At 36.3% G+C, this 23,167-nt stretch overlaps 1 protein-coding gene across 9 annotated transcripts in view; it reads right to left on the minus strand.

Moving 5' to 3' along the window:
- GRIA4 (glutamate ionotropic receptor AMPA type subunit 4) overlaps positions 1-23,167 on the minus strand; it is a 218,538-nt gene that overhangs the window by 42,587 nt on the left and 152,784 nt on the right. For 8 of the 9 annotated variants that reach the window (XR_007903235.1, XM_051779816.1, XM_051779811.1 and 5 more), the window contains exons 9-13: positions 20,855-20,965; positions 13,522-13,728; positions 6,954-7,324; positions 5,406-5,604; positions 75-322 (exon numbers count right to left, since the gene is read on the minus strand). Coding sequence is in view for 8 of the 9 variants with exons in the window: in XM_051779816.1 (XP_051635776.1) it covers positions 75-322; positions 5,406-5,604; positions 6,954-7,324; positions 13,522-13,728; positions 20,855-20,965 (1,136 nt within the window). In the remaining variant the exon portion in view is untranslated. Of the gene's footprint in view, positions 1-74; positions 323-5,405; positions 5,605-6,953; positions 7,325-13,521; positions 13,729-16,218; positions 19,568-20,854; positions 20,966-23,167 lie in introns of those variants that run through there. The other variant, XM_051779817.1, reaches the window with a different exon arrangement.

The raw sequence follows: 23,167 nt of genomic DNA on the forward strand, positions 1-23,167 counted from the left end.
AGCTATATCAGGGACATCAGGGAAGGTGGAATACTATAACAACACATTTTATATTGTTATACTATTCCACCCACCTTAATGGAGAACCCTTCGGTGTGGCTACGCCATAGCCTTTCGAATCCAGATTTCCTCCCACTTTCATGGTGTCACACGGCTTTCGTTGCTCAATGTATTCATTCATGGTGGACTCCAGCAGGAAGGCAAACTTGCCCTTGGATTTGCGGACACGAGCTACTCCCTCGGCAGTAGTCCTAGTGAACACTGATGGCTCAGCTGATTTCATGTAGGTCCACATCTTTTCATACACTGCTATTTTTGATCTCTGGAGAAAATCAAAAAGAAGTTAGAACAAAAGAATGTTGTAACATTTCAGAATGGCACTGCTCAAATAAAATCAATCATACTTAATTTTTCAGACAACAAAGGTTGGGGAAATCTTGGACAAGGATTTTATTTTAATTCCATGATTATTTTAAAAGAAACAAGAAATAACAGTATCAATACTGTAATGTGAGATATTATTTTTAAGTTCAGCTAGCCTCTAGCAGTCAAAAAAACCTGCAAAGCTGAATTTACTGTTAGATAAAGGCAGTTCACACAGTTAAAGTATTGTAAACTGTGTTTTAGGGAATTACATATGAAATAGATATCCACAATAAGCCTGTATGGTAAAGAGAAACAGTAAAATAATATCCCCATAAATACTGAGCTGAATCTTCAAGCATTTCTTTCACCATCAAATCTGAAATAGTTCAAGTAGGATTTCGGTTTTTGTAATTCAGAGTTCAGAATTCATTCAATTTACATTCAGAAAGGCTACACAATATTTGAAGACATGGTTCACAATAAAAGATGGAAACAGGAAATTGGACCAAATATGCTATTAAAGGCAGTGGAATGCCCTAAGCATTTATCTTAAATAATTTGGTAGGATTTTAGAAATGCAGTATCAGCGGATTTATTTTAAACACTCTGATGCAACCATAACTGAGTAAAAATGCACTTGCTCAAAGAATGAGCAAGAATTCTTGGCTTAGAGTGCATTAGTTGGAAATTTTCCTGTCTGGGAATGCATGGTGTAACTACAGGTGAATACTCAGGAAAAAAAAAAGTTATTAATAAAAAATAAAAACAAATAAAAATTTACATGGAAAGAAATGAAGGAAATGCTGTCAGAAAAAAACTGAGAAGTTTTCCATGCTCATTAGATTCACCCAACAACTCCTTTGCTTCCTCTAGCAATAGGAATATATATATGCAAACCAGCAGTGTGTCAGCTAAACACTGCACAGCGTTTTTATAATAACAGATGGTACTTGTCTTCTCTTATGCATGCTGCAAGAAGTACTTTTTAACCTAGTGCTCAAATCAGCTTTTATTTGAGTCAACGGGAGTTTCTAGCTAAGCAAGATTTGGTCTATGAGCTTGTTCCCACACTGCGTGAGCACTCCACCAAAAATATCCATTATTATAAAGCCTCAAAACAAAGGGCCCTAGAATATTTAAACAAATTCCAAATCCTGTAATCTAGATATTATTTGAGTTGACAATGGCTTTAAAAAGCCTGGAACTGAGCCTTTGTATAGGTGAGAATAATTTCTCTGAAGCACTTCTATTTACCAATTACTGAATGATTGCACTGTTGCTTAGAAAATAACTTGCTAAGAACATAAGTTTGTCTTGAAAAGGAGTGGCATTTAACCAGAAATGTTCAATAAGAATACTATACAGCAGAACATCATAAATTTTCCTTGCTTTTTTTAGTTTGTCTATATGCATAATTTTATCTTTCTGTCAAATATAATAAAATTTAAATCAACAACAGCTGTGCATGTCCATAGGATATCCTGCTTTGTCACCATTTCTTTCCACTTTAGTCACAGCTACTTTTCATTTACATAATAGTGGCTGGAAGGAAAGCATAAACTAAGCCACCAATGCATTCTTTTTTTACACTGATGTAACTTCATTGATTTAAATTTACAGAAAGAAAAAATGGAAGAGAGTAGTAATGAATCAGTCATAATTTTAAGAATATTTTCTTGCCTTTGTCTGCCTTCACTTCCAAACATTTCTTGCATCTTAACATCCCTTACATTGAATTCTTTATTAAGTAAACATATAATAGTCACTTTCATTTAAAATTAAAGTCATGCAGCACATAAACCAGGGCATGATTGGTAAGAGGAAACAATATCCTAAATAATTTGAAAAAGGCTGCATTGAAATATCTGAATTTTTTTTTTGGGATTCAATTTCCTTTGCCTATCAAAAGAGAAAATATATGGAAAGTGTAACAAAGTATCTTTTCTAAGGAAGAAACTTATCTAAGTAAGAACATTTTCCTTTCCCAAAATTTCATTTGTTAACATTCAATTTCTACATGTCAACTCAGAGTGAAAATTGAAGAGTGAACCAACAAATATTTCTTATTATTTTATGAGGAAATATGGCAGCTTTCCCCTGCAGTCAGCCAAGCTGGTACAATTTTCATTCTGGGCTTTGCTAAGTAAGATTGCTAAAACTGACTACTTTCCCTCTTGAGCAAGCTGCTTGAAAAATACAACTCTCATTGCATCTAAACCAGAAAATAAGAGTAAATAGCTAACAGTGTCAAAGTCGTCTTTTTCTTTATGTTGGCTTTAAAATAATTTTCCTTTTCCTGTTTTCAGTCTAGATCAAAGCAGACTGAATAGGTGTTCAGAGTTCCTGACATTTTGATCAGAAATCACCAAATGATGAGAAAACATTCGGAAGGCTCATCTTCAGCCAGATAATCACCACTGACACATGATTCTAATACCAAAAAATGAAGATGATTGCTTCCAAAACCACAAAATTTTAGACTTGGCACATAAGTCTTCTTGTGCTATTGTTTCAGGCTAGGTCTTAATTTATGTATTGTGTGAACAATGTTTATGCAAATATTGTCTGTTGATATTTTATCTTTGCCCCTGTTTTGTGAGAAGTATTTTTAGAAATACCACATACAATATCATTAAGAATTGCTATACGGTGATAGAAATTAAAAATCATTTGATAAGAGGGCCTCAATTGCACCATTTAAAAAAAAAATGATCAACACAGTTCAAATCTTGATAAAGCTGCAAATTTTGCATATGCAATAATATTAAGTATTTGCAGTTACTTTTAATGTTTCCCTCTGTATTTTAAAAGAAAGGAAAAAATTAAAAGAGGAGCATTGATTTTCTTTTTTCTTCCCTTAACCTTTTAAGATTGAAGAGAAAAGGCTGTCCTTACAGACATTGTCACTTCATTATCGTGGTTTCTCTTTAAGAAGGGATCTTGCGTATTGATTCAAAACAAAAAAGTTTCTGTGTTTACAGGATGATTTAAAAGAATCATGACATTTTTGTGACCAATATTGTTTCTGCATCAAAATACCTGACCTCACTACTTCAAAACAATGGTTTGTGCAACTGTTCTGAAACCCTTAAGAAGACAACTCCATTCCTTTGTTCTTCACTATTTCTTTGGGAATTAATTTTTGCATCATCACCTAAAACAAATTGCAAGCACTGGATACTCTTGAAAATGCAACAAGTTAATAAATCCAGTTACATAAATCTGCCTGGTCATCAGCATCATGTTTTTAAGTATTACCACAGCTTCACTCTAGTTGAAAGTATTATTTGTACTCATATACTGTGGTTACCACCTCAACTTATGATGGACTGAAACTGGAATGTCCAGAATTAAATAAATTTGCACAAAAAGAACTAAAGTAGAATCTATGGGTTAAACATAGGTGAATATAAATAATGAGTATGAGGGACTATACTCTTTTCAAGAAAATAGGAAATCTGGCCATCTCAGAACGAACATATTTCAATTCTCAGAAAAAAATCTCCTATATCTAATATAACACCACCATTTTTGTAGACATGTGGTATGAAATTAGGGCTTCTAGGGACCATGAGCTGAATTTCTACCACTTGGGATATAAAATAAAGCTCCCAGAGAGCATCTGTAGAGTCACATTGTGTATACCAACACCCTGGATATAGAAGAAGGCAGGTGTAGTTAGAAACCTGTCAGTGAACTGTACTCATTAAAAATGAGGTACCAAGCACTCTAGCCATTTGAGTGGGATACCTTTAGAGTCCACACGAGGCAGATACATTAATGTGTGATTTATTTCACCATAATACACGTCCCATACAGAATGCATAGGGCTGCTTTTCTTTCTCCAGTGTCTACGGAAGAAAGCCAGAAAACTAGGTTAAACTGAACTCCTTGATCAGTTCCATGATGTGAAGGTCAAACATGTTTGTTAAGTATATCTTGTAAGTCATCTTTTTACAGCTAATAGAACAGATTGGCAAGCTCTTCTATGGGCATACCTATCACAGTAAAAAGGTTATTTCACTACAAAGCTTTTGGGGGTCGCTCAGAAGCTGCCCTTGAATTGATATTGTCTGTAGTTCACAAATCCCACACAAAATTTTGTTAATGGTTCACTGAGTTCAGTTTGGTCAAATTAAAAACAGTTAAGGTGCGTGGGAGTACCTAACACAGAACAGTCTCCTTTCAATTAGGCAATAAGAAATTATCACTCCATCTTCCTGACTTCTAATAATGCCTTAATCTCCACATTTCAGATAAACAAAGACCTTAAACGGTGCAGTTTTCAAGGAAGGATTACTATCTCACAGCATTTATTCAGGGCTGTGTTCAAACACTAAACTCACTTCAGTCAGATGACCTTAACTTTCATCTGCTAGACACATGAAATAAAGCAGGAGGGACTGCTTATCATGTACTCCTTGTGATGCCCAGGCTCCCTGTTTTCCAGCTGGCGAATGATGAGTATTATACACAGTAACGCAGGAAAGCAAATGAAAATGAAGTAATCAATAGAGACAGCACAGACAAATGAATGGCTATTTAGGCTATTTCCTAATGGTCCAACCACATCCCCTCGAGTTAAATTTTCTCTTTATTATCCATCTGAAAGTCAGCATATTAAAAAATGCATTTCCTGCCCACCCCCCATAGACCCTAAAGCAAAACTCACACAGCCAAATCCATAAGCAGAAGCAAAACCTGCAAGACTCCATATTACCATCACAGGCTTTCAATGCTGCACATCAGTACTGTAGCTTGAGATGAATCAATAGTACAATGCTGCTTTAATTATCACTGGCTTCAGTATCCCCCCAGGCACCTCTTTTGCCTATGTGACAGGATCAATAAGCTTTCCACAAATTAAAACAACTGAAAACTCCAACAAATGGTCTTGTGGGGATAAAAATACAGCTAAAGTATTGCAGGAATTACAAACTATACTACATATAGTTGCAAAGCAACATTATTTCACACTTCCAAGCATCTTATAAGAGTAACTGGTAGGGAGAGGTGCTCTAATTGATATGCCAACTTACTCTGAAGAACTCTTTGGTTGACCCTGAGTCCAGTGTCCCATAAGCAATCTCAGTTTGTTTGGCAAGGTCTTCTGCACTTTCTATGGGTGAGACCATTCGCTCAACAGTCAAGAAAGCAGCGAGGTTAGCAGTGTAGGATGAAATAATGATGAGCGTGAAGAACCACCAGACACCTCCAACAATGCGACCTGAGAGGGATCTAAACATGAATAAGATAATGCACTTTTTCCTTTCTCTCAAGCCACGAAGAGAGAGAGAGAAAGAGAGAGAGAGAGAGCAAAGGCACCATTATTGCTGACCATGTGTCAATAAGTAACAGTCAATGGGAGGAAGATCATCTGCATTTGAGATATTAATAAATGCTTTTACTCTCAAATCTTAATGTCTACAGTACAAAGTTCACTGTACTATTGTGTATCACACATATACAGAAGCTTGAATTCTCTTGAACAGTAATCTCAGTGGGTTCATTATTTCAGGACATGCCTAAAATAGGAAAGACAATTGTCAAAAATACTGAATAGGCAATCTCTTCTCGGAGACAAAAATACAGCATGGTATCTGCAAATCAGTAGCATTCTCTGTTTCCTCTTAAAAGAAACCTGCAAAAATCTTTGTACATGGATTATGTTGGCTGTAGAATTAAAATGTTTGTGTCACCTAAACTTTTGAAACATTCTACAAGCTACTGCAATCATTTGAACATTCAGATTTTTCTTATTTAAGAAGCACGAATTTTGTGGTAACAGAGACATTTCTGTTAAGTAAAAACTTACATTTTTCCTTTCCAATACCTGTAATTTGATGAGAAGGCTGTTGAGGAGTAATGTCCATCCACTCTTAATCAGTACCAGTTTTATTGCTAACTTCAATAATAGACGGGTTAGGCCAATGCTGAACACTCAAAATTTCACTGCAAATGGCTAAAATGAAGCATTTAAGTTTGAAAGATTGGATCATAATGTTAAATTAAGAAGCTATAGTTATCGCCTACTAAAGTTCAGAATATCTAAAAGGTTGAGAAATTCAGTACTTGAATCATGTATTCGATCTGAGGCATGTGCTCTGTAAGGCACAGCTTAGCAACACAGAGTGGCTTCTCAGATCCAGACAGTCAAATACTGTCTCTCATAGATAGTGATATTTGCAAAGCAGCACTGTAGAACTCGACAAGGACAGAAATGGGAGATTCCTTGATGGAGGGCAAATATTCAGCATGATTTTTTGCATTTCATAGATGTAATACAATGGAATTAAACTAGCAACAACACAGTTACTCTGAATTCAACTCAGCGGAATTTTCCTTGTGTGTACCTGTTGTTCCTGAGAGCTGTTTGTGGTTTATGCACATTGACATTGGTAAAATAATTGTAATGACTCAAATTCAAAGCAGATTATCTGTTGCCCTTATCATGGTTATTAAAAAAAAAAAAAAAAAAAAGAAAAAAAGGTTTCCTGAAGAAAACACTGCCAGGAAAATTAACGAAGGAAGATTTTATGCTTCAGTGTTGAAGATAAAATGCAAATGTAAAAAGATTTGACACAAACCTTGGGGAAATATCACATCCTTGTTGCATAAAGGCACCCAGGGAAAACCAGAGGCTGTTGAATATGCCAAACTCATTGGGAGGCTGGTCACTGGGTCCTTCTTTCCCATCCTCTGGTTCTTCTGTGTGCCACTCATATGGACTAAACCTGCTAACTAGGAACAGGACCACACTGACACCAATGTAGGCAAAGACTATGCACATCCAGATCTCATACGCCAAAGGGTCCAAGAAGGAAAACACTCCTGGTTTAGATTTCTGGGGCTTTTTGATCATAATGGATATCCCCAAACTCATAAAAGGCTTAGAAAAATCAATGACCTCTTCTCGTACCAAAGTGATGGTCAGAGGCGCAACAGCAATCTCTGCTTTCTATAAAGAAAAAAGAAATATAGATGTATAGATTAATTGAAGTTGGTTTATACACTCAGCTAAGCAGCTAATTCCGAAGGTATGTTATTAACATTAGGACACTGTGGCTTAAATGCTCTATAACATTGTTCTGTTTCTTTCTATCACACTCTGTATTTACTCCATATGCGTTTAGTAAAACATACATATTGCAGTTTTTTAGTTTAAAGAACTATACAAATACTTAATGTTTCTGCTAAGCAGAAGACTCTTAAATCTTACAGAGGTGAGCAACAGTGTAGGAAGATCATTTTAGGCATTAATTTAGATTTAAAGTAAAGGAATTCAAGGAAGAATGAAAAATGAGAATGACCCTATAATCACTGAATGTATAGAGATTTTTCTTTTTTTTTGAGGATCCCAGAAACAGTAATTTATTGTCATATTTTCATAAGACATAATAATTTTTCAAGGGAAACCAGCTCATAGACTCAAGGAAGCTCCAAATAGCATGAAGCCGCAAAGGTGATTAACTATTGCTGTGATTCCACCAAACTGCACACGGTTGTCTTGACAGAAAGATAATTCAGTAGGAATGATCACATTTTAAACAGTGAAAAATGCTAAGTATACAGAAAATAAGTGTGTGAAATCACGTGATAAAAGGATAAAAAGTGTGCTGAATCCATTCCCACTCATGTCAGGAATATTTTTAAATGTGTTTCTAACATGTTTTTAGAATTAAAATGCCAATCTTGAATGAATCATTATTGATTATGATTGCTAACAATGATGTCTGCATGAACTATAAGATATTGTAGGTAAGCTAATGGATCATTTTTGTCATTAGGCATGCAACTTAATGTTAAGATTTGCTCCTTGTCTTGTATGCTAAAACTGTCATTTTAGCAGCACCTCAGATGGGAATTGCAAGGGGAACTGGGCCAAAAGGTGCACCCGTGGGAGGGGAACAGACGCAAAAGCTGCTGCAACCTTTCTCCTATTCATCACCATGGTGCTGTGTCTAGGTACAGTCACAGAGCCTGCGGACTTTTATACAGCTTATGGGCTAAGAAGGGTAATTTGGTATATTTTGTGAATACTTTGTTGTTTCAATGAGATTAAAATGGTGAAAAATAAAGATGGGCTAGAATAGTTTAATCCAAGTGGTATGTAAATAGCTTGGGTGACAAAGGAAAAAAGAAATTGAAATGTAGGCTTTTTTTCTCATCTTAAAACTTTGAAACAGGTAAATGCATTTAAAATAATATGTTTTCTATACCATTATACTGAGTTATATAAATTTTATGGATTTTAATTTTAAACTAATTTTGTGTAGTCAAAATTTAAACCTATTTTGGCAGTTTTATAATTGTGAATAATTCAAAAGAACTGACTCATTCCAGTGCAATGGTCCAAAAATGCAAATTTGTATTAAAATTGCTATATATTAATCATCAGATTGTATCTGTCATTCTGAAATATTTGCGATGCAAGCACTTATAATGTTATGTAAAGTTATTACAGTTTAAGTAACACATCTAAAATCATAATTTTGCAAAGGTATCAGAAATTATCTCTGGTGCTAATATCTTGGGTAAACATTATGACAACACTGCTAATTCTCTGAATTTTATCTTAAGTTTTGTAATATAAGGCATTTTTAAAAATTCGGCTTCTTGATGCCTTGTGATTACATAAGTCTTACTGAAATAGATATTTTATGAAAATAAGTATTATATGAAGAAAGATACTATGTCTAAAATATATTTTTCAGTAGCCTGAAAACTGTAAAGTAAACTTTGTTTCTGTAGTCTAAGGACTGTAGGATGGCTTGGGCTACTGGCTTTCCTGTATATTTTTGTATTTTATCTCACTCATAACTTCCTTTTTTTCTAGAAGAATGGTTTCCTTCTTTAGAGCCAATGTCTTTTATACTTCTAAATTTTGGTTTCTGAGAATACCTGTTGTGGAGTCCTTGTAATTAATTAAGTGAAAGACTCATGGCAACTGTGATCTATTGCTGCCAACCTTCTCTGTCTTTGTCACATAGTGGTATCTTCAATAATGCAGGGACAGACCTGGTCACTGGCCTTCAAAGATCTTGGCTAACAGGTTTTTTTTGTGTGTCTACAGATTGCCACTGGGATTAAAATAGAGATCCTTGAGGGTTGTTAGTTTTCACGGTGTGAGTTGGAGAAGTGACATTTTAGTGTCAATTGAAGGTATTTTAAAGACCTACTTAGCACATTGCATATCATATATGAAACACTGGATAAGATTTATCTTACCAAATCTAAATGCTCAAAGAGGATATGCAGAACTTGAACTACAACAGAACTAGCTGCCAACAGTACTTGATGAAGTTTAAGAGGAGAAATAGGAACTTATCCAATTTCTTTACAATAGAGATCTAGTATCAGATGATTCATAATGTAGATAGATCCATTTCATGCCAATAAATGTAAAAGGGCAGTATATAGCTACGTCACAATTAAATGCCAAAAAACCCTGAAAAAAGTGCAGCTGCCCAAAACTGATAATATTATTTATTATTTTTATGAGATTACTGTGTGCCATTGTGAAAGCTAAATGATGACAATAACTGTGCATGATAATTACCAGAAACTGTGCTTTGCCCAGTTAATGTACACCATATAATTATGGATTTAAATGATTAACAATATAAGTATGGTGCAAACAAATAATGATTTTGTTGCCAGTGAAATCTGTTTTGACAAAGACTAATGATACTTCACAGTTGAATCAACTGCATCTGTAACAGCATTTCAATCGAGGCTGTGCCACTACCAAATACAGATGAATTCGGGATCCTTTCATTTGACTCTGATGGTGAGAGACACTTTCTTTGGAATAAAATCTATGCTTGGTACAAGTTGTGTGAAGTTAGTAAACCTATCTGAGAAAAATCATGCAGAAGGTGATTTCAATCTCAGAAGCTAATGGCTTCTCAGGTTTTGAACAGAAATGAATTGTGACCTTTTGTGTTAAGCAGTAAAAGGACAACATTCTGTGTCAGGAGAATGAATATTTAATTGGAACTGACTGTTAGTGCATTTGGAAACACCTGTGGCACATGCTTAATGGTATTTCATCCCCAGCCAGCATTTTTCCTGTGAGCTAGATATCAAGGCAAGTAGAATTCACATGGACTACTGCATGCATTTGGATATATCAGGGACAAATGACCAAGATTTCCTGGTAGTTTTTAACAGAGTGCTGAAAACAAAACCATCTCCAGCATGACATTCCATACAGTCTTAGCAAAACTTTACAGCATGGAACTTCATATGCTGTTTCCTCTGGGACCTGATAGAAAAATCAACTACAGAGTTTAGGAAACAACTAAACTGCTCTGTGCAGCACCTGAGTGTCCAGGTACCAGAACAAGCAGTGCTGCATACAGGTCTCAAGGGAACACAGCATAAAGTTGTCACATGTCTATCCTCAGTAACACGGATAGGGCTAAGGGGCATTTCTGCAAAGAGCAGAAAAGCAGAGGAGTCTTTTATGCATAGAAAGGGTCCCATCTCACTGGCCAGCAAAAACTGTCTGTTAATCCTTTAATGTGGTTGGGAATTAAAAGCTGTAAATGTTTCCCAAACAGATCATCTTGTTAACTTGTTAATTAGGTTGGAAATTCTGTCCCAATCCTGGCTGCACATAAAAAGCCTTGCTTGAAGCATAGCCAACTACTCAGAGTACTTGTATTTGTGATTAGGAGATCTATCAGAGAAAATGAACATACTCTTCTAGCAGAGCTTTGCAGCAAAGTCTCTGGCTAGCTGATTTTTCTGCTTTCTCTATGTCGAATAGGCCTGGGAACCTGATGCTCTGTAAATCTTCTGGCAAGGATTCAAGGAATTTGCAGGGAGGATGCTCTTGAGGGATTCCCTGCGGAAATCTTTAACAGCAAACTTTATAAGTTAACAGAAAGAACAATTTCCTTTCAAGCCACTCCTGTAAAAGTACATTTAACACACTTGGTGTAGCTCTTGGTGTAGCCCAACCTGCACTTGACAGCCTGTGTTGCTACCATAAATGTCACCTGACCTCTAAACCAGCATGACTGCATTCAAGCTGCTTATAGGGAATGGTCTCTCCCCCATTCTAGTGACCAGTTGGGCTCAGGAATTCTTTTGGACAGTAACTATGGGCCAAAAATATACCAGGGAGCATTGCAATTTAGCAGATTAGTCAGGCAAGTTCCAAAGCACAGGGACACTCGCTGGTGCCACTGCTGCCACTGATACAACTAGGACAGATACAGTGTCAAGGAGCCTTTGGACAGTAGAGCAGTAGGCAACAGCCAAAATTCTCTTAGTTCTTCAATAAAAAAGCAATTCCAAGAGCCTTGCTGCAGCTTAGTCCCTGAATCACAATGAAACTGCAGCCTTCCTAAACAGAGAACTGGAAAGAGCCTTCACCTCAGTCTCTTCCGTTACAAAAAATGAAGTGTTAGCCATGTATTCTGGGTTATCCTCTTCATGCAGGTAATTTGCAACAGGTTCCTCATGCCTGTGAGCTTTATTGCTTTCAGCTGCGTTAACAGCCACAGGTGTTGATACATCCGTGTGAGCTTCCTAACAGCACCCTGTATGCCAGTGTAGTACTAGGGCAGTTTGGGTTTGATGAGGTAAATTTTTAAAGATAAAAGGAGGAAAAAAACCCCCAAACAAACAGAAAATGAAAGTGTAATATCAAGTTTCCTCTATAATTTTCAACTAGATGATAGCCCACTGAAAATTTGCATTTGGGAAAGGGAATTTTCTCATAAAGAGTAAAATTTCTTGGAATATTGAGAAAAACTTCTGGTGTAAAACAGTGCTTGGGCATTGATGTCCATGAGTTTGCTATTGCAGTTAAAAGCCAGACAAGGGGTAACCTCCATACTTGATAAAGTAAGTCTGAAAATCTTTGTTTTTTAATATCCTATGAGTTGAGCTGCTTCCAAGCCACTAAAGTAGATATACATGCTTGGTGACAGTCAGTTGTTCTACTCTTCAAAGACATACTTGAGGCTGGTTCCTTCATCAACTTCCAAGAACATAGAGTTTTCTGAAGATGTAACCTTCCCATTCCCATGGCTGGGTGAAATCACCAACATTCTGGGGCACCATTGCCCACACTCCTACAGCCCCCAGAGTGTTTCATTCTGCAGAGTCTCTTGAACTGATGCTAATGGAGAAGATGTTGACAAAATTCTGTCAGCTATACTTAGCTGACAGAAGGGAATTGAAATGGTGCTGCTAGGAAAGCCACAAGGCCTTTGCCACATATGGCCCAAACCATCACTGGAAATGTGAAAACTGCAACTGTGGATGGATCAACCATTATGCAGGAGTTTTTTATATGGAGGTTGAGGCATATTATGAGTTCATTGGTGGAAATATTCTCACCTGAATAGTTTGAGGATTTTTTTTTATTCCATCACTGAAATGAAAAGTTTCTTTAAGAATACTGATCTGTTCTCAGGGCAGATACTAGCAACCGCAATTATCAGCAAGCTCAGCTCTGAGTTTTGCTACTTTTGGTAACCTCAGATACTGCAAATATTTATTTGGGCTTGCTGGAACTATTTTGATTAAATATTAGAACTTTATGTGTCAATAGAATTGTTAACTGTTATGCTGTTCTGAAGAATCCTTCTCCAGATCACTGTATAACATAATGCTCTCAGTTGTTAACTTACTAAGTTTGCTCTTAAATTTTATTATTGTTGTTCATCTTAAAAGACTGTCTTCATTCTGAATTGCCTAATTGTGTACTTGCCTGTAGTGGTTTGTTACATATGTTTGATATATAATGGTGGATTCTCCAGTTGTCAAACTAGAGCAAGTTTTTTAAAAGTTCTGTCCACCATTCCATGAAAATGAATTAATGAGTGATATTCTTCCCAACTAAGTTTTACAATCAGGAATCTATCAGGAATAGATGGTCTCTAACATTAATGAATTTTTAAGGGATATGCACACTATGGATGTTCTAACATTACAAGGTACTAGTCGAATAAACAGCAGAACTTGGATGAAACTATTTGCTTTTCTCTTGAAAATAGGTGAAAACATAGAGATCTGAAACAAGATTCTGTTTCTTTTTTGTGATACCCCAAGGTTAAATAAAATGCATATGTACTTCCTATTTTATGAGTTATACTACGATAAATTAAATCCTGCTTCAAAAATTGGTATGCTTACCCCATAAACAAGTTCTCCCACCATCCCATTCCAGATTTTTGTCTCTGGATCCCTTGCTCCATATTTTCCATCAGGAACAATGGCAATTTTGTACTTGATACCAATATGTTTTGCAATTTCTGATGCCAGATCTACACAGTATCCTTCAAACTTGTCATTCCCTTCAAACGTATCATGGTTTTTCTTGAACATAACATATGGGGCTTCCTATAATGAAAGAAGCAGAACTGTAAAGGAAAAGTGCACCGAATATACTCTGAAAAAAAAAACCATGTCATGTACTGACTGAACAACACACACTTTATCAAAAGTTCATGGGTAGTATTAGCACATTAAAATGTACGAACAGAAATCCCTCTGGAAAGGTATACTATTTACACTGTAATTTGGCTTATACATTTCACAAGATTTATCAACCTTACTTTGTTTTAAACGAAAGACCTTAGTGCAGTATATGCTAAATTTAAAGCATAGAGTAGGGGTTAAACCTATGCAACGCAAAGGACCGTGAGATAATGAAGGTACAATGTACATTTCTGACTTCAGTAAGTAAGCATATCCTCTAACGTAGTGTGGTTACTGTCTGTGTAATTTCAGATGCAGAGCCTGAATGACTTGCTTTCTTGAGGTTTAGAATGCATAACTATTAAGAGGCTACATACATTTTAGTGAGAACATAGACATATATTCCCAAGGAAACATGTATCTTCTGCTTCAAATAAACACTGCAGATTCTGCAAGGTCTTTTAGGATGAACCTAAGCGATATGCATGGACAAGAATAATATTAAGTTGACAGTGACTCTACATGTGGCATGAAAAAGAAGTACTAAAATATTTTCGAGTGGCGAGTGTCACTGGAAACAAGTAAAACCTGTCTTGAAAAGTGGATCTTGCATTCCCTGTGTAAACCATACCGTCACAACAGCGAACATTACATGACTGGGATATCAAGGCTACATTTTTCTTTTTAGCTCTGTGGATTCAGACTTTAGTAATCATTAAGAAAAATGGTACTTTCCAGTGGTATTTTAAATCACTTCACATAAATTCATATTTATATTCATATTAGTACATTCATATCCATTCATATAATTCATATTTTTCTAATATAAAGGGTGACTAAAGTCACCTTTTGTTCGAATTTACATCTCAAAATACTGGCAACTTAAGTTTTCACTGTACTGACCTGGGCTAATTTTGGGTCTTTTGACACTAACATTGGTAGTACTCTGCCCTATTCACTTCTTTTCTACAGATAAAATTAGTACAAAAATAAAAATAAATATAAATGTAGTATGACAATGTCTGCTTCATTGAAACTACAGGAACATCAGCTGCAAGCAACAGCAATTTTGTAACCTCTATTAAGTATTTAACAAGGGAGGATACGTGTCATTACATGAGTGTCTTTTCCCATAGAGGGAGAAAAACAGAGAGAATGCATTCTGCCCTTTCTTTGCAGTAGATGTTGATTTTGGGAACTATTTTGGCCACATGTATCAATTGTTCCTCCCTCATGTAGGCTTTTTGTTCCCATGAGAGGAAAACCCAAAATCAGTGTCTTTCTACATGTAATTGAACAAAAGTGGTTTAAAATAAACAGAGGCAAAAATCCTATGCCTCCTGTCTGTGATTTAGCCAACTGCTAGCTAGAACTACAATCAAGTCTGTCCAGTGTCCAGAATTTCTGAACTCTCCTTGTAAGCTTCAGCTACATTTGCTTGCTGCACCGCAAAAGCAATTTTATTTTCCAAAGACCGGAGTTGGTGACTGCTAGTTCTTCTGATTCAACCATAAATCTCAAGCAATAGGCATACAATTAGAGTCACACCAGGAAATAATAACTCTGGAGATGAACACAAAGAAGACAGACACAGAGGATGCCAGGTCAACCTTCTCCGTCTTCCAAAACTCAGACACCGTGCATCTGCCTGCACCTCACCACTGACAGAAAAAGCACTTCAATTGTTTCTGCACAGCAAAGTGACAGATGCGTCATTTTTCCTGTTAAAGGTTAAATGATCTTCAGCCCTCCTCCCCACGAGTTCTGTGAGGGACCAGTGAGAAGGGAAGTTGGAAGCCCCAGTTCTGTCCTTGGTAGGTAAGAGCAGAGGTGATTCCATCCAGTGGAAGGACAACTAAGTGAGGACTCAGAAGGCCTGGGTTCTGACAGGGATCTGACTTGGGTGACTTGGAGGAATTGCATTGGTTCTCTCTCCCCATCCACTTTCTTTTCTTCGCACTGATCATACTGATTTAGAGCAAAATACAGCCAAGAACATTTTTTATAATGCAATTATCTTATAGCGTAAGGTAATACCTCTTGCTGTGACTGCTTTAAAAGAAGCAGCAATTGAGTGTGATCTGTCAGTGTGAAATTATACAATTAAAGATAACAGGAACACCTACTATGGTTTGCTTACTATGTTCTTTCCCTCCTACCTATTTTATACAGAGTAAATAATAGTTTCTTTAATTGTTGTGCCTACATTACCTGCCAAACAATGAGATATCTATTTTCAAGGCAGAATTTGATGGGGGAATGTGGATGGGACTGAATGTGAGTTTCTGATAAAGACTGTCTTTAAAAAATAAATCAAATAGCAGCACTACTTTTAGGTTCTGTAATTTCAGACTTTGAGGGTGTTTCAAACTGAGGTGTGCAGATGTTATAATAATAAAAGGACACTGAAAGGCAAGCTTTACTGGTTTACTAGCAAGTAACTTACACAGATTACTTTCAAGGTCATGCTGCAAAGTCACGAAATATCTGAATTGATCAATAGCATGTACTCAGCCATATCTTGATGCTCTTTTCTAGCTGTGGCATTAAAAAAGACCTTTTTTTCTGTATAATCTATTGCAATAGCATTTTCTAAATTAGTAGTAATGTTAGTGTAGCCATGCTAGTCTAAAGGTAAAAGATATGCAAGACACTTATGGAGAGATGTCTTCTATTAGATCAGCTGAAATAGCTGAAAACAGTAGGCATACTTTTTCACTGTTTCCAGTTATAGCATCTTGTCTAATATAAAGATTATCTCTCCCAACCATCTTTGTATTTACCACATTTTTGAACTATAAGCTCTTAACCTACTGATGTAAAACACACATCTGACTTACTGCTAAATGAGGTTTAACACGGCAATATTTGCAAGATTTTAGCTGCTTAATAGTATTTTATAGGGTAGTGAATCAAGGAGAAGTCCACATTGAAATGATCAATGACTAGCACGGAACAGGTATTAGAGATGGTGCAAGCTTTACTTAAATAATTCACAATTTCATAACAATACTTAACATTTGTAAATACAAGTTGATGTCTGCAACAATTACCTTTATAGATGTAAACAAATTACTCCATCACATTGCCACAAATTCATATGTACAGTAAAATGCTCAAAGCTGATGGATGATTCATACTATAAGGGAAGCTGGAGAAAGTAACTAATCCAAATACCAAACATCTATGCTTGGCTTTCCTATTCTAAAGTTGATTTCAAATGTTGCAAAAATAATTTGTAAAAGTGACAAATATTTGTGCAAGGAAATTTCTGCTTTTTACAACAGGACTGGTACACATTATCACACTTTATTCTGAAAGAAATTTCTGTAAATGTCAATGGAAGGTTTTTATAGTGACCTTTTTTTTTCTGAATAAAGTGTCCAGGATTCGGTTTGACATCTTTATTATTGTCATGCAACAAACTTCTTTTTTTACTCTCCAGTGTACTGAAGAATTTAATTAATAAAATTTCTAATGAAAAAATATTTTTCTATTATGAGAAAAAGTTTATAATTAGAATTTTTGAGGTAAGTCTCTATCAAGAATATATCAGTCAAAAAAATTAGGGTGGTTCTCAGTCCTCTAATGAAAGGTATCTGTCATCTGAGATACCCTAATGTATTTGACCCCAAAGTGCCATTCTGCAGGTCCTTTGTGCTGCCCCTTTACAGATAGGTAAATGGGGGACAGGCTGTGTATCCTACAGCATCTTAAATGTCACTGAATGCAACTGAATCAACATACTTTGTAAAGTCATCTACATTTGAGTGACTCAGTTGAGAACTGGATCCTGCCCTTGAAACTTAATCTGCCAACACCAAGGATATCTCATTAAAATATTGAACTGGAAGCCACAATGCAGATGCAGCTCATATCCATCAAGCTTTGGTTCTAAAGGATTTTTGTGATTTTTAAATTTTGCAATCTCAGAGTAAGTACAGAGTTGGCTCTATCATGAAATGTATTTGAGAGTTCAGATTAGTCTTCCCAGCCTACTTCCCTATATTCTACCTTAACAACTTGTCACTATACTTCTCAACTTGCTAAATTAGAGATGATCATTCTTCCTAACTAGACAAGTCACTCACTTTATCTCAGTGTTAGAGCAAGGCTGCAAATGGCATCCCTTCTCTGGCCATACAGGGAGCCTACTGTGCATCTGGAGGTCACACCCCGCATCCTGAAGGGAATGCTTCTGCACACAGGTAGAAAATCCGTCCTTTCCAGATGTGCAGGAGGCTGTGCATCATATAATAATGTGCAGAACAGGAATTATAAAGAGCATGGCAGCTGGTAAAGAACACCAGCTGCCCTTGCTGCCTTCCCTCTCTGCTACTTCACCACATGACTAATCGGGGGATAGGCTGAGTGTCTAAACAGAATATGTAAAATAAATTCTACATGCTCTCACTATGTTACAAATGAAGAAAACATTTTGCCAAGTAGAAAATACTGTACTAAGTTCTTTGAGTGCAGAGCTAATTCATTATAATGCACTTTCTATGCAACAGTTTTACAGCCACACTACAGCAAAGTAAGCATAGATTCGTGAAAAGTGAAGAAACTGAGGAAAATCAGTTTCTGCTATTTGGCTTCAGGCAAAAATTAAAGCGAGCCATGCTGAAAACTTGTAAACTTTTCCTATGCTGCCATGCCACCTGTCTTCGAAGACTGAAAAGCCTGACAGCACTGTTTGCAGAAGCTTTTCAGTTTAATGTTGGAAAATATGCATGCAACCGAAATTAAATGTATCATCTACAATGGTTCAACTTCCCTTCAATGTGAAGAGGGCAATGAAGAGGTGAAAAAGTCTCTGTGGCATTTGCAGCATGAAAGTTATTCTAGTTAAATATATCTTTTCTTTGTGTGTGTGATCATATGCTTGTGGATGCTAAATACATGGCCATAGCAGACCAACAGTAAGAATCATGGTTCTATTCTGCCTTTAGCATCATGTGTGCAGCTCACAGTGGAGTGGATGGGAGACAGGCATGGTAAGGCAGAAATCACCATATATTCTTATTCAAACCAAATTCTGATATATTTCTCTTGCACTGTGATTTTGAAACATGGAAAGGGGACACTTTTGGTCAAGGAGCAATGCTGCTTTCAATTATTTGCATTTATCCAAAAATGACATGCTGCATAAACATAGGGCATGCTTTGGAATATTAATTCAGCTTTTTGGTTTTGCAAATGATCCCACCAGTCCTTTCAATACAGGGGCTGGAAAAGTTCTTTTGAAGATAACATTTATTATGCACATCAAAATGCTTCAATGCAAACAGGACAGGCAAGATAACACATTTTAAAAGGTTTCTTGTTTTCCTTGTTTTCCCTTCTGGCAAACAGGAACATTTTATATTACTTTTCATTATTATATTATGCTTCTCCTAAGCTTGGAGCTATTTATAGAAATTACAGTATTCATGTATGATAGCTTCAGTCAAAGATATTAGGATTGGTATGAGAGGAAAATTTCGACTGAAAGCTTGTTATTCACATCGTTCTCTTCTCAGCTTGGCAAAGTTGAAGGTTAACGTCATCTGTTCTACACATTTCAGATTAGTCACAGAACTTTTCTTGGTGGTTCAGTGCCTGGTCATCCAGTCAGAGGAACAGTAATCCATATGGAAAAATAAGCTCAATGCTACTAGACTGGTGGTTAATACTTGAGCCTTAGTTAGGAATGTTCGCAGCATCTTGGGACTCTTTTCTTCCTTGATCAATTTCTTAAAATAGGATTCTTCATCAGAGGCTGAAAAGAGGAGGACTGTACTGAAGTATACTTTTTTCCATCACCAAGTCTTTTTTTTTTTTTTTTTTAGGAAAAAGATACATATATTTAAAATGTCCCATGCAAAACTAAAATTAAAAGTTACACAATTTGATTAGGAGTTGCATTCTGAATTCCTGTATAGTAGTTTGGTTGGCTTGTGTCCTGGAATGATAACCCTCAACAGATTTGTTAAGACATACTTAACGTATAAATGCTGATACACACTGCTGAAAATGTGGTAATTAACTGCATTTTTACTAAGTAAAGGTCTTGATGCTTTCCTTTGGATTATTTTAAACTCCATATTAGCTTAGAAAATTTATTTCTTGACAACACATTCAGAATGTTCCTTCCCATTTGAGACACAGTTTATTGGGTTAACATGTCTTGTCTAAGTGAAGCAGGTGAAAAGGGCAGTGAACTGAGACGTAAAATCTTAAAAGCGGTCATGTAAAGGTCACCCTTTGCCAGTTAGCTTTGACAAACATCAGCTTTAAAGGGCATGTCTGACTTCAGAGGAAAAATTGTTAAACATTTTGTTTAAAACAGATATTTGTAAGAAACAATTGTTTTGAAAAACTGTGTATTAAAAATGTAAATGAATGAAGCAACTGCAGTCTTTGCAAACACTCTTTAAAAACACCATTATCCTGGAAAATCAAACCACAAATCTATTTAATGTTATTAAAATGGAAATTCTATTGTAATGCTGAAGAAACATATTAAGAAATATGTCCAAATGCATTAACAAAATTCATGTTTTCATTCACAATTAAAAGTAGATAATCCAATTCTGATTGGCTGACCGAACTTAGAATTTTAGCTCTTGATAATGTCAATTATCGAGTTTATAATTTATCGACAAAAAGGGACACTGGCATAGTCATCTCGTTTTATACCCTCCATTCCATTCTGTCATTTGAATGTTTTGGGTTTTTCTTTTCTTCTAGTTTCTTTTGAGTTAAGATTTGTCAATTAGAGGTTATAAGAACTTGTATTTCTGAGACTTACTTCAGTAAAAAATGGAAAAGACTGAATAAAAGAAAAAAATTATCACAACTCAATTTTAAAAGCCTGATTTCAAGTGAATCATTATATTAAATGCATACCAAAAAAACCTCTGTGCAGACATGACAGTCAGTATAATTAAAATACATGGCTCTCACCCTCCCACTAACCTAGGAACCGGTAGACTAAATTAGATCATAACCAGAAATGAGATTGTGTCACACACCAGTATAAGTATTAAAAAAAGAAATACCTTACCAAAATTGTAGTGACAACTACTGTTCTATTCTCAATGGCTGCAGTGTCATTTCCAAGTGTAGGTTCATGCTGAATCAAAACTAATTTATCCATGTCATTCCAATAACCAACCTGAAAAATAAAATTTATATAATTTACAGTAAAGCCTGCATTCTGCATAATTACAAACATAAATAACTATAAGAACAGCAGAGTGATCCAAAGATGATTTTGTGCCAAAGGAAGTGCTGTCACATTGGATACAGGGGTACATATCTAACACTTTGAGTGTACCACTTAGCACCACTTCTGCACAGAGAGAGATGTGATGTCACTGCCACTGAGCAGATCCTGAAAGATCTGAGCTACTTACTTCAGAGGCACAAGTTAAATCCCATTTTCATTCATTTGAAGCCTTGCTGGGGCATAAACAAGATATATGAATTTTTGCTCTCCACAAGAATATTTTCATTCACTAATCCTCCAGATCTTCCAGTCTTAGATGGAGGAGTGAAAGACATCTAGATGACAGTTTTGCAACCCCATGGCTAATCTCAATTCCTTGCTCCACCACGGGCCTCTCAGGAGACTCCAACCCAGAGACTTGCACCAGGTTTTTTCCACCTAACTGCTGGCACTGACCTTTTAGTACCTACATTAGAAGCCCTGTTATTCAAGCTTTCTTTACACTCATGGGACAGACAGCACCAACAGACAGTGACTCAGCTCATTCAAAATAAGCACCTCTCCTAAAAAACTGCTTGTTTTTCCACTGACTAAAGCATGATGAGAGTGAATTCTCTCTAAATATATCTCTAGGAAGTGCCTACAGGGAGGTGGAACACCACATCCACCTTTTTTTCTCCTTGGTTTCAGCTAGGCTGCCACAACCCTACCCAGAGCAGTCTTTAGGTGAAACAGTTGCTTTTGTTCATTGCTGGAGATGAACTACTCTAGAATCAGATTTGAATCAGTCATTCTTGTATTCCCATGGAGGAAAACAACTACTCTCTCTTTTCTCCTTCTTGCCAATTCTCTTTTTTGCAACTAGATCATGGTTGTCTGTGCATCCACTGACAAGGCTGCCACGGAATGGCTCAGTGGCTGTTCCTCTGACCCAGGACTGACAGCACTCAACTTCATGTCAAATGGATCAGTAGAACAGTGTTCTAATCCTACCTAAAGGGGCTCCCCAGGTTTCTGGGAACCTAACGAACTGAGAGACTTATCCTTCTTCCTAGCATGAAATAACAGACATATGATTTAAAACGTTCCTATCAAAGAGATGCAATTCAAACCGAGACAGCTCAGTTTCCAGAAGCACCTGGAGACCAGTCAGAAGAAACTGCCCCCACCCCACTCCCTTGATTAATTAGGAATTCATGAGACCAAGAGTTGGGAGAGAGGAATGTCTTGTCCATCTTACTAGAAAAGAGAGTTTTAGTGGAAAGTGGGCTCCAGGCAGAGCTCCAGTGTAACTGCCAAAGGACATTCTGTGCCTTGGCTGAAAAGATTTCAGTCTGATGGAAACTGGCTAAACAATCAAATCAATTATGCAGTCAATATTATTTCTAACAGTATTGTAGAGTCCTGACTAAAATTCACCATCACATAGGATTTTGCCTCCATGATGAGGAGAAACCTCCTTTTTCAGTTCAAGGCAGTGATGTGATATGAGAGTCTAAAAGCGCAGGGGAGAGCTTTTGGTTCCTAGTCTCATATGCATTATATATATCCTCTGTACTCTTAAAAGAGTCAACCTTCCTCTTGATTTTTACATTTACTATTTCACTAATTATGGAGAGACAAGTTGTTTTAGCAGTCCCTAGAGCCATATGGCTGAACATGAGTGATTTTTTTTTTTTTCCTACAGGAAACATCAGCATTGCTGATATAGTGGAGCGGGAGGTTTTCTTCCTAGTAGGATGCCCTGCTAAGAAATATTCTTTTTCATCCAGAAAACCATACAGTCACAGATACAATTGATTACTGAAAATTTCAAGCTCTTGTCAAAAACTGTGATCAACTAATGGCAGAATAGGTGCACCAAACCCTGGCAGTCTGGGGAATTCACTACAATAGTGAATAATTGTTTTTCATTGTGCAATTCCTCATGGCTAAAAAGCTCAGAAGGAAAGCATTATAAAAGTAAGTATCATATGAAAATTCAGACAGAGATAAAGGCATTTTTTGAGAAATTGCAGGCATTTTTTAAAGGAACTTTAGTTTGTGTGCATTGGTGTGAACACATATGTGTTCTGTTCAAACCTGTGCTAAACTAACTTTGGAACTAGATTACTGAATAAATATGAAAGATATGTCATGACACTTGTA

Source organism: Manacus candei, unplaced genomic scaffold (genome assembly GCF_025592945.1).
Source record: "Manacus candei isolate 608988 ecotype Guabito, Panama unplaced genomic scaffold, ASM2559294v1 h1tg000014l, whole genome shotgun sequence".
In the NCBI taxonomy this organism is placed as follows: Eukaryota; Metazoa; Chordata; class Aves; order Passeriformes; family Pipridae; genus Manacus; species Manacus candei.